We start from the raw sequence: 12,639 nt of genomic DNA on the forward strand, positions 1-12,639 counted from the left end.
AGTTATTCGCTGTTAGGAAGGACTTTTGTATACAGACAGGGTTGACACGGGTAGTTTTCTCTGCTACATTAGCACTCTACAACAATTCAGCTGGAAAATAGATACATTTATTCTCCCAGTGAGCCACTTGCACAAGACTAATATGTCACTGCATATCTCCCACAAACCAAATTTTATTTTTAAATTGATAGTAAAAGGGACATTTTAAATAAAAGACTTAACTTTTATTTAAAATAAATGCATTTATACATGTTTTCAAAATTAATGTTATGCTCCACATAGGAGTTGGTGGCACAATTTCAACTAGCTGTTACAGTGAAACATGATATAATTAAGCAAGACTCAAAAAATTAATTTTCTTCTATTAAACTTTTAGTGTTACCTATGTATGCCTGCAAAAGCACATCAAAACTGAATACATTGTAAGCACATTCTGTAACTGATTTGTGATGCTATAGTTTAAAAACTGTACAATTATATAAAACTTGTGTTTTTACATTAGTTACATGAAAAAACAAATACTTCATATAGAATTACTTCATAATGCACTGGAAAGATTTTATATTTTAAGAAAAACAAGAGGTAACTAATGCTGGTGATTAAAACGGCTTCACATAATACTATAAAGTGTAAAAAAAAGTTGGCAATATAAAGAACAATATGTTAATGAAACTAATAACCAGACATTCAGGTAAGCAAGCTAAAACAATGAGCTATGTTTTTTTGTATTCCCAAACAAAACTACCTTCATTTTCAAAGTATCTGTAGTAGTCCTGGATTTGTGTTGGGGATTTTTGCTTCTTTATTTTAGAAGTTACAAACAACATCTAAAAGTTTGTTAACATTCTACGTGTTGTTTTACTGCCCTTGACATTACACTTTGTGGGTAGCTTACAGATCATATTATCATTGTTTCAAGGCAAATTTTGAAACAGATTTCTAACGAGGGGTCTTTAAAGTTGTGTGTCAGAAGGAGAGATCATGCCATTTCCAAAATTAGCTGGTTACTGTTAGTGCACATACAGTGTTAACTAATCTGGTAACTAAAACAAAAGTCCATGGTAAAAGATTACAGTACGAGGCGCTTGCTGGAATAAGCAGCATATGTTGAGTAACAGCACTCATTTCTAACAAAGGCATTTTAATAGCCTGGATATATTTTTCAGTGATTTGCTGTCACATCCAACCACTGGTAAGCTTAAAGAACATATCTTCATCCAAGCTTTCATTCTGGTCTTTAGCTCGCGTCGACAAGAAAATGTAACCACCAATGAACTCGTGAACTATCTTGCAGTCAATATCTCCACAGATAAAAGAAAGCCGAATGTCATCAGCAAATTCGACAGTCACCTAAACACAGACAAATAAATGCGTTACATTTTCTATGATCTACTGGTATAATGTACCTTTCTCTCTCCAACAGGTAAAGTAAAACAACTAATGTAAAATATGAATTTCCACCTTTAGGAGCTCCAAGAAAGAAATCACTCAAGCTAGAGAGGCTTCCTTTTCCAGCAAATTTGTTGCCTGTTTTTTTTTTATAAACATGCTTTGCAATTTTTATTGAGGCAAAAGGTGCACCAAGAAATGAACTTGTCTAATATAAAAATGTGATTTTAATCCACTTGCTGTTTGATACTAGATTATCGTTTTGTAAGCTGTATGTTGGAAAATTAACTGATGAGTTGTGCAATATGTAAATCTACTTAAGGGCAATGATAGGAGAGAACCAAGCTTAAAATATTAGGAGAAAAGAATTAGAATTTGTTCCCTGTTTCCTGAAGTTTTCTGTTTCCTGTACCTCAACAATAATAAAGGTTGCAAGATCAGTTATAACGTTTTTAAATCAAATTATTCTCACCTCATATGCTCTATATATTCTAACTATGTACTATGTATCTAATAACTGATTAGAATTTATAATAATTTGCACTTTCAAATGTGTTTCGTTCATCTGCAATTAAAACTTGTAAAGAGATATTTCAACCTTGATTTTGTTACTTCTACATGATATCTGATTCGGTTGCTTGTCTTACAAAACCACTGATTAATTTTAACTATACAAAATACACATTGTGATAACATCCAAATTATAATAACTTAAGTTGCCGAGTTTCTTTAAAATGTGAAGGATTCAGTGCAGTTCTAATTAAATCATACCATTTTGATCTCCCAATTTACATTCCACTGTTTCATGTTGCTGAACCTCCACGTCTTGATTGCATCTCCTGTGCTCGAATCCATCCTGATCAATCTATTGTAGGCTATGCCAATCAGATCATCTTTCTTACTTCCTTGAAATCTAAATTGCAACATATTTTAGAACATTTTTATAGCAAAATTCAATGGACGGCAGCAAATATTACTTCTTTATAAACAAACATTCAAACATTCTTCACGAATGCTATATATTGCAACCACCTAAAGTACAATAATCTACTGAACAGATGTTAAAAATTATTCTTTGAAAAAAACTTTTCATTTTACATTTATTTGCATCGAACATTTCAGCAAGATGCCAAGCCCATAAAAGTGACCTACAAGTTCCCAGAAATGCAAGTGATCACACAGCAGAGGTTCTTAAATTAATTTTTAAATATCTGGTCTGTTCAAGAAAATCCAAATTTAAAAAGTCAATATATTAGAACAGATTGTTTAAAATTAAAATTGCTTGCACAAGATCAAAATCTGACATAACCAACCATTTTAAACAATAAAACTACTTTTGATAGAAATGAGCAACTTTTTTGAAATAAAATCATAATGACCAGTCTCAAGTAGACACCAGTCCACTCACAACAGGTTTTGCTGCTGAAGTAGCAGCAATTCTATACAGTATCCTAGTCCAGAGAATAAGACTAATTGCAAAAAGGTATTTCTGTGAACAGATTTTCTCATATTTAAATCAGGTTTCAAAAGGCCCATTTGATAGTCAGTGCTGAATTTTTAAATATTAAATTTCATTCCAGTCCAGTAGGGGCAGCACGGTAGCTCAGTGGTTAGCACTGCAGCCTCACAGCGCCAGGGATCTGGGTTTGATCCCAGTCTTGGGCGACTATGTGGAATTTGCACAGTTGCCCCATGTCTGCATGGGTTTCCTCTGGGTGCTACGGTTTCCCCTCCACAGTGTAAAGATGTGCAGGTTAGGTGGATTGACCGTGCTAAATTGCCAATAGTATCCAGGGATGTGTAAATTAGGTGGATTAGCAATGGGAAATGCAGAGTTAGATGGATAGGGTAGGGGAGTGTCTCTGGTTGGGATGCTCTTCGGAGAGTCAGTGTGGATTTGTTGGGCCAAAATGTCCTGTTTCCACACTGTAGGGATTCTATCTAAAAGAAAGCGAATCAGCCACAACTTCAGATATAACACTGCAGCCATGTATAAAAACAAACATCATTCACTTTACAGCCTACAGTATGAATGACAGCAATTACTGTTTTCAAAACAGCTAAGCAACACTCCAGGGAATTTCCACAGGATGTATCTCTCAAATATGTACTTAAGTGGTTCATTTTTGGTCTCTGCCTGCATTGCTGATCTTGCTGATGCAACTTTGGAATACAAAATACTGGCACTCCAAATAAAGACAATCTGCTTCTGAAACATGTTAAAGGAGGATGGGTTGACAAGTAGATTGACTGTCTGACCACCTAAGGAGGATTAGAACTTTATTAGTAGTAAAGAAACAATAATTTCAATTACTCAATTTATTAATGATCTAAAGGCTATAGAGGTAGAAACTCTGCATATTCTCAAAAGCCTGTGGTATTATTGTGCAACAACAAAATATACTATATTCCCAGGTCTAGGCCAATGCAAGTCACAACTTACTGCACAGTATATTTGGGAAAATGTGAAATTGTCCATTTTGGCAGATATAATAAAAAAAAGTATATTAGCTAAATGATGAGAAATTGAAGAACTGTGAGGTCCAGAGGGATTTGGGTATTCTAATGCATGAATTATAAAAGGCTGTAAAAGTATGAAGGTACAGGAAATAACTAGAAAAACTATTAGAATGTTATCAGTTATTGTGAGGAACAGTGAATACAAACATAGGAAAGTTATGCTTTAGCTGTTCAGGGCTCTGATGAGACTAAATTTGGAATAATGTGTATAGTGCTGGTGTCCTTATTGAAGGAAGGATGTAAATGTGCTGGAAACAGTTTACAGATTAATTCCTGGAGTGGTTGGGTTGTTTTATGAGGAAAGGTTGAGAAGGCTAGGTATGTATCCGCTGGAGTTTACAAAACTAACAGATGACTTGACTGAAACATTAAGGATTGTGATGGGGTAGATGTGGAGATGTTTCCTCTTATGAGAGAATCTAGTAATAGGAGTCACTTTCAAAATGAGGAGTCGCTCATTTAAAACTGTAATGATACAATGGCTTTATGTGGTATATTTTGTACTTTTTTTTCGAGAGGTTTTGATCCACGGGTGATAAGCTAACTCTTCCAAGCCAATAAACAGCGTGTGAGGCCTTGCGTTTTTATTTAAGGTTGGAACAATAGAAGCAGCATGAATGGGTGGAGTCAGGCTCCCATAGAACCAGGATGTTAGTTTAGCTTTCAGTAGTTGTTTTGAAGCTGGTGGTGGAAGCCGCTACATCTCTCTCTCTCTCTCTCTCTGCTACAACTAAAAGTTTGGGTTCTCTCTCTACTGCCTGAATCACACATGAGACAATCTGTTTTACTGACTTTGCCTTTGCCAAGGGTGTATTTATGGGATGTTACTATATTAGAAATGTTGTTGTTTAGTTGTAAATAATCTATTATTTTGTTAAGTTTTCTGATAGAGTTAAAATTATACCAATTCTTCTTTATTTTGTTTGTATTTTAACTACAAGGTGGGAATAAAGTTTGTTTTGCTTAAAGCCAAGCAGTGTAAGCAACTGAATTAAATCTGAAAAACAGCACCTTATATTTGTATTTAAATAAGATAAAATGTTAGGGTCTAGGCTATCTCTTGGATATATTTGAAGGGGATTTGGTCTGGTCCATAACAAAACAAAAAACTAGCAGGAATAGGCCATTCAGCCCTTTCAGCCTGCTCTGCCATTCAAGATGATCATGGCTGATCCTCTTCTCTCAAGGCCATATTCCCATTTATACGTGATCTCTATTGATGCCTTAAAATGTAAAAAACTATCCATTCTTCTTCAGACTTGGCCTCCACAGGCTTCTGTGGTAGAGAATTTCACCGGTTCACTACCCTTTGAGTGAAGAAATATTTCCTTATCTCAGTGCTAAATGGTCTACCCCTTAACCTGAGACTGTGGCCCCTGGTTCTAGACTCCTCAGCTGCAGAAATCATCCTCTCTGCATCTGCTTGGTTAAGGTCTGGTTGGATTTTATACGTTTCAATCAGATGCCCTCTCATCCTTTTAAATTCGAGTGAAAACAGGTCCAGTCTAATCAATTGCTCCTCATAAGACGGTCCTGTCATCTCCATTATCAACCTAGTAAACTTTCAATGCAATCCCTCCATGGTAAGTATCCTTTCTTATGTAAAGGGATCAAAGTTGCACACAATACTTCAGGTATGGTCTCACCAAGGTCCTATATTACTGCAGTAAGACATTCCCATTTCAGAACTCAAATCTCTTGCCATGAAGGCCGATATAACATTGCTTTGTTAATTGCTGGCTGCACCTGTCTACTTTCGTTGGGGATGTCAGTTAGCTTAGTTGGCTGGACAGCTGGTTTGCAATACAGTGATGCCAACAGCATGGGTTTCATTCAGCACTAACTGCAGTTACCTTGAAGGACGCTCCTTCTCAACCTCGCCCCTCACCTGACCCTCAGGTTAAACAACTGCTAACTTCTCTAATGAGACAGCAGCCCTATGGTCTGGTAAGATTATGACAATTTTACCATTAATTTCATTGGCTGATGTATAAGGACACCGTGATCCCTTTGTACATCCATAGTTGTCAATATATCACTATTTATATAATGCTCTTTCTTCCTGTTTCTCATGCCGCAGCGTACAACTTCACATTTAGCCATGTTGTATTGCATCTGCCAAATGTTTGCCCACTCACTTAATGTGCTTAAACCAACTTGAAGCCTCCTTGCATCCTCCTCACAATGCACAATTCTGCCAAGTTTTGTGTCATCAGCAAACCTGGAAATGTTGCATTTGGTTCCCTCATCCGGGTCATATATATTGTGACTAGCTGAGGCCCAAGCACTAATTCTAGTCATACCCAACTAGTTACTGCCTGCCACTTGGAAAAAGCCCCATTTATTCCCACTCTCTGTTTCCTGGTCTGTCAAGCAATTCTTCATGCATGCCAATATATTACCCCCAAACCCAACTGCTTTAAAAACTTTGCCCACTAACCTCTTATGAAAGACATTAGCAAGAGCCTTCAGAAAATTTAAATAGACCCCACTCACTGGCTCTCCCTTATCTATTCAATTAGTTACATCCTCAAGAAACCCCACTAGATTTGTCAAGCATCATTTGCCTTTCATAAACCCATACTTTCCAAATGCTCTGTTATCACATCTTCTAGTCGGTCTGTAAATTGCTTCTTTTCCCCTCTCTCCCTTTTTTAAAAATAGTGCAGTTACATTTGCCACCCTCCAAACTGTAGGAACCGCACCAGGGTCTATATAATTTAGGAAGGTGACAGCCAATGCATCCAATATTTCCAAAGAGATGAGGCAAATTCTTTTCTCACTGAAGGCCACTTTGTCTTTGGAATTGTCTTTCAGAAAAGACAATTCAAGCACAGTCTTTGAATATTTTTAAGGCAAAGGTGGATAGATTCTTGTGGGGGTGTGGTTGGAAGATTATCGGAGATTGGCAGGAATGTGGATTTGATGCTGCAATCAGGTTATCCATGATGTAATTAAATGGTGGAGTAGGTTCAAGGGACTGAATAACCTATCCTGTACCTTATTCACACGTTTGTGTTTGTATGTTCTTAAGCAAGTGGGAAATATGGAATAGATGCCATGGACATATGTATCTTTCATTTATCCTCTCAGGGACTGTACTTGAATTCAAACCTACAGATTAGAAACTGCAATGAATACAATCAAAATCCATACCCTTCCAGTTTTCTGTCCAGAGCAACTAAATGCCATTTGAGTAACGGATGTCATCGCCTGGTATATGCCAACAGTTTACCACTATCTTGTGGCAGGTAGGAATTTAAATAAGGTCATCGAGTAATTTGCAACAACATCTGGCAACTTGGTAAGGTAGTTACATATTTGTCAAATGGGAGATTATATAAAGTTTTCTGATGTAGTTGGTGAATGTGGCCTCACAGCAGCTACATACTCATGATCCACAGAGGACGGGACAGATTACTTGGGGTCAATGAAGGTAGGGAAAAGGAAAAGAAATCTAATATATTGATTGGAATCATTGGAATGTATTCAGCTAATGTTATTTTTGAAACAGAGCTAGTCAAATTCTAAATTTCCCTTGAATAAAAGGCAACGTGAAGGATACGCTAAAGCTCTAGCCTCACCCTACCCTCTGAAGAGAAATTTCCTATAGTTGATGACACATCATAGCACACACATGAAACATGGCTTATTTAAAATCGATATAATGGAAATTTCAACGGCTGCCAAATTTCAATCATTCAAAGTTTGAAACATGACAGCCAGAGACTTTTTCCTAGGGTGGAGGTAGCTATTACGAGGGGGCATAGATTTAAAGTGAGTGGAGGTAGATACGGGGAGACGTCAGAGGTAGGTTCTTTACTCAGAGAGTGGTAGGGGCATGGAATGCATTGCCGGAGAGGGTGGTGGAGTCTGCCTCATTAGGGGCAATTAAGCGGCTATTAGACAGGCATATGGATGATAGTATAAGGTAGGAGTGGAGGTTAGATAGACCGTAGGTTTAGGGTAAAAGTTTGGCACAACATCATGGGCCGAAGGGCCTGTACTGTGCTGTACTGTTCTATGTTCTATGAATGGAAGCACTCGGATTGTTATCACATAATTTATAATCTGTTACAGGTTTAACACCATTACCTTGCAATGAAATGTGTGATACCAAATTCAGGAAGTGACTGCCAAGCCTGGATAAACCTCATCTTCGCTTCAATGAGGCTCATCTGAGCTACATTCTGATGGGCCTCAAGAATTCTAGCAGAGATCTAGAGAAAAAAATACAAAATTATAAATCATTAATTTTCTTAGCTATGGATATCTGAACAGCACTGAACAACAAGCAGAAAGAAGGAATGGCAAAAACCCGAGTAATAAGGTTAGAAACATGGACACGTCTAGGTCTAAAAAAAGTTAGTTTTCTTTCTTAAAAAAAAACATTCACCACCAGAAAAAACATCCACTGTCACATGATCACAGGTCAACCAAACTGGCAGCTGTGAATTCACGTAAACAGTCTTACATTTATGTTAATATCTTTTATCTCAGAATTCATTTCCTCCAAGACATTTTAATGTCAAGGATAGAACACACTTTAATATTAATTCTTCAGTGCCAGATTTTAAAAAAAAAAATGACTAAGCTTGCAATATTCTCATTTACTCATTTTCCTTTATCTCCCACTTTGTATCCAGTGGAGGTTTTCACTTCAATATTGACATTTAACATTTCTGACACACAAAGGAGCCCACATACATAACACGAAAACATTCATCCCATCACAGTGACTGAACTGTCCACTTACCAAATCCCTTACATAGCCTGGCTGAAGAGGGCAGCGTGAAGAGGGAAAAGGAAGTTGAAAGAAAATGCAGTGAGAATAAGGCAACAAAAGCGCTCAAACAGCTTTTCACACCCATCCATCTGCCTCCCACCCACTCAGGGAAAAACAACAAAATGAATTACTAATATTTCTGCAACTTCTATGAAGATGAAATGTTAAACATGCAATGCAAAAAGAATCCAATGAAAAAGTATCAACATAAATTTTCTATTGTGAATACTCTTCAATTCCCAAGTAGTTAACACTTTTATTGTTTTGGGGCATATGTACCATAAATGTACTATTTGCAAAAGGTGTATTAAACTAAAATGTCTGCACTGGTTTGAAACTATATAACTAAGCTTAAGAACAGAGTAAAATAGTAATAATTAAACTTTTAGAAAACTAAAACTGGAATTAAATGAGTAAACTCAAATATGGCAGCACATTTACATATCAATTAAGTAAGAACTAATGTCTGCCATGTGCTCTTCACATGTCTTCCTGAATTACTGACTTTAGGAATACAAAAATAATTTCTTTGCAAGTATAGTTTTAGCTAAAATTACTAAGGCGTTATGCACATCTCATGGAGAGCACAAGTGATTAATATTCTGTAAATGAGAATATAGTTCACATTTGACCTTGAAAAAATGGCACTTTGCTTTGTAGACCTTCCTTGTCTAAAATACAACGCTGTTAATGTTTAACAGACATTTTCAGTGTTAAAGGTACCATACAATTATTTTGTTCTGAGTATACATATGTGACTTTGGATGTCAAAAACACAATTTCAAAATTTGAGGATTATCCAGAAATAAGAGGTTTGGCCAACAGTGCTGAGACTCTTGAAGATTTTAAGACTACCAGTGGAATTTGTAGCATGGATCCATTTGCAATTAAACGTGGATAATGTGAGGCAATATATTTTAGAAGGATATTTTATGAGTCATCATGGAATATTGTACACAAGCAGTGGGACATGAGGCTCAGCTCAAGGTGATTATTCAAAGAAAGTACAAGTAGAAATGTCCAATAGCATGAATGGTAAGTTTATAAACAGCGTCTGGCAGGGTCACAAACTAAAATGTTGAAACAGCCAACAGATACTGCCAGGCCTTGAAAACTTCGCATTTATTTCAGATTTTCTTATTAAGAAACAATAATGCCAGGTATGGAAAACTTTGATTTAGAAAAGCAAAAAAAAAGTCGATGCTAGAAATCTGAAAAAGACAAATGCAAGAAGTATAGCAGATTTGGCACCAACTATAGAGAAAGAAATAAGCTGAAAATTGACATGAAATGTTAACACAAAGCTTCCATTAGAGAAGAAAAAGCTAAGAGGACATTTAATAAAAATCATTGCTGCAGGGTGTTGGGAGAGTGGAGAGGAAACAAAAAGTGTTGAGGATCATTAATTTATATCACTAGGAGCAAAAAGAAAAGCTTTATAACGTTAGAGTCATACAGCATGGAAAGAGACCCTTCAGTCCAACTTGTCCCCTCCGGCCAAGTTTCCCAAACTAAACTAGTCTCAATTGCCTGCATTTGGCTCATATCCCTCTAATTTCCTACTTATGTACCTATCCAAATGTCTTTTACATGTTGTAACTATATCTGCATCTACCACTTCCTCTGGCAGCTCATTCCCCACATAAACCACCATCTGTGAAAAAGTTGTCCCTCAGGCCCCTTTTAAATCTTTCTCCTCTCACCTTAAAATTATGCCCTCTAGTATTGAACTTCACTTTGCTATGCCCCTCACGAATTTATAAAGCTGAGGTCACACCTCAATCTCCTATGCTGCAGTGAAAACATGCCAGTTTATCCAGCTTCTCCTTGTAATTCAAACCCTCCAGTCCTCGTAACATCCTTGTAAATCTTTTCTGCACCCTCTCCTACAGCAGGGCAGCTATAACTGTACACAGTACTCCAAAAGTGGCCTGAGCAATGTCCAGCACAACCTCAACATGACGTCCCAACTCCTAAACTCAATGAGACAGTGGTCCTTCTGAAAGCGACGGGGCAAAGCAAATGTGAAAATATTTCAGAGATGACTACAGTATACAACAGCAAGCAAATTCTGGCTAAAATTCTATGAGACCCTTGTGTATTAAAGTGCAAGCAATGCAGAACTTTTGACTCTAGCCCCATGAACTGAATTTAGCATTCTCTCATTAGCTAATAAGCATACATTCCAGAAATTCTCCAAATGCTCACAATAGGCTAATTCTTCTTTTTCTACAACTATTTGACTGCTTGTAATAATTACGTTTAGTATGTAATTATTTGATTTTAGGGGCAGCAGAACAAAGGGACTACAAAAAGCAGTGAGAGTCCTCTGAAGAAATCAACAATCTCCATTCACAGTAATAAACTGAAAAATCTTAGCTCCAAACTACACAATGGGAAATATTCCCTGCGTAAACAACCCTGCAGATATCGACAAAGTTTAATAAATAAAATTCGAATTTGCATGTTCAACTGATAATTCTACTCTGAAACTAGATAGACAATTTAAAATATAACCTAGTGCTTCAAAAACTGAGATGAAGAGAAATTTCTTCATCCAGACAGCGGTGAGCTATGGAATTCACTACCATTGAAAGTGGTTGAGCCAAAACATTATGTATTTTCAAGAACGAGGTAGATGTAGCTCTTGTGGCCAGAACGATCAAAAGATTTTGGGGAGGGGGATGGGGAGATTAGTATGTAAAATAACTCCACGGTATCCCATTACCAAGTCACTCTTTATTTAGAGGTAGGCAGTCCTTGACACTGATCCAGCTCCCCGAGAGCCACCTCAGAGTGGACAGGATGTCTGACACGCTTATCTGTCAGCCAGTGCTCTCTGATTGTACCAGATTAACAGCCCCAATCAGGGAACTCATATTCTATGAGGTACACCTGGCCTCGTTACAATCACAACATCCCTCCCCCTCTGAGTTGGAGGACACAGGCTGGTTCTTTTCTTTGTAGCTTCTCCTGGGGCGTTTAAGCACTGGATCAGGTTGTTCCAACTCTGCCTCTGACACGGGTGGCATGTAATGCATAGTAACCACCTCTCATACCTGCATCTGGGAAGAAATTAATCCTCTTCTTCAGGTAGCAAAGGTGTTGAGGTGGCGACATCTGCTGTGTCTATCTCAGATTCCAAGGTATCTTCAATACTTGATGGAGAGGGAGAACCCACGGGTTCCGGAACAGTTGGAAAGGCTGTTGAGGAGCCAGCACATTTTGTTGGGGAGCTGCTGGTGGTAATTCTTGTCCTTGTTGGCACTCTGGGCACTGCTCACCAACATAGCTATGTCTGCATCCAATCCTGGCCACCAGACATAACTTCTCACCAACATCTTCATATTGGAAACCCCTGGATGACCCTGGTGGAGGCCAGCTGGTATCTGGCAGTGATCTTTGTTCAGAACAATCAGTCTTACTCCCCATAATAATATGCCGTCCTCTACTATGATCTGGTCTCTCTGGTCCAAAATGTTTTCAATCCTGCCATAATCACCAGCTGTTTCAGTTTTGCCAGGACCAGATCTTTCTGCATTCTGATTGGAAGTGTGTCCAGAAAATTTAAAACCATCATGGACTCTTCCAGTGCCGGTACCACTGGTGGTGTATCTGCTGGCGGGAGGCAGCTCAATGCATCCTATTTGCTACTTAGCCTCCCTGACTATGTTCCAACTTGTAATCATGTGCACCGAGTGCTAGAGCCCACCACTGAATTCGGCTTGACACTATGGGCAGCACTGCCTTGTCCTCTTTAAGCAGACCTAGTAGGGTTGTGGCCCATTATTATTACAAATGTACATCTGTAAAGGTATTGGTGCAACATCCTGACTCCAAATGTGACCACCAAACCTTTCTTCTCCATCTGGGCTTATTTACACTTTACGTTAGCCAAAGTCCTGAATGCATTCACTATTGGGCATTCCTCTCCATTGGGCTAA

The 12,639-nt window shown here is 37.8% G+C and overlaps 1 protein-coding gene across 5 annotated transcripts in view; it reads right to left on the reverse strand.

Moving 5' to 3' along the window:
• Positions 1-202: 202 nt before the first annotated feature.
• The window catches only part of fermt2 (FERM domain containing kindlin 2), a 134,709-nt gene continuing 122,272 nt past the window's right edge, over positions 203-12,639 (reverse strand). For 3 of the 5 annotated variants that reach the window (XM_020513072.2, XM_020513069.2, XM_020513070.2), the window contains 4 exons: positions 8,666-8,686; positions 8,005-8,129; positions 2,161-2,302; positions 203-1,350 (listed from right to left, as the gene is read on the reverse strand). In XM_020513072.2, coding sequence (XP_020368661.1) covers positions 1,177-1,350; positions 2,161-2,302; positions 8,005-8,129; positions 8,666-8,686 — 462 coding nt within the window. In that variant the 3' untranslated portion in view covers positions 203-1,176. The remainder of the gene's footprint in view (positions 1,351-2,160; positions 2,303-8,004; positions 8,130-8,665; positions 8,687-12,639) is intronic. The other 2 variants (XM_020513073.2, XM_020513071.2) reach the window with 1 other exon arrangement.

This window comes from Rhincodon typus, chromosome 8 (genome assembly GCF_021869965.1).
Source record: "Rhincodon typus isolate 14 chromosome 8, sRhiTyp1.1, whole genome shotgun sequence".
Taxonomy (NCBI): domain Eukaryota; kingdom Metazoa; phylum Chordata; class Chondrichthyes; order Orectolobiformes; family Rhincodontidae; genus Rhincodon; species Rhincodon typus.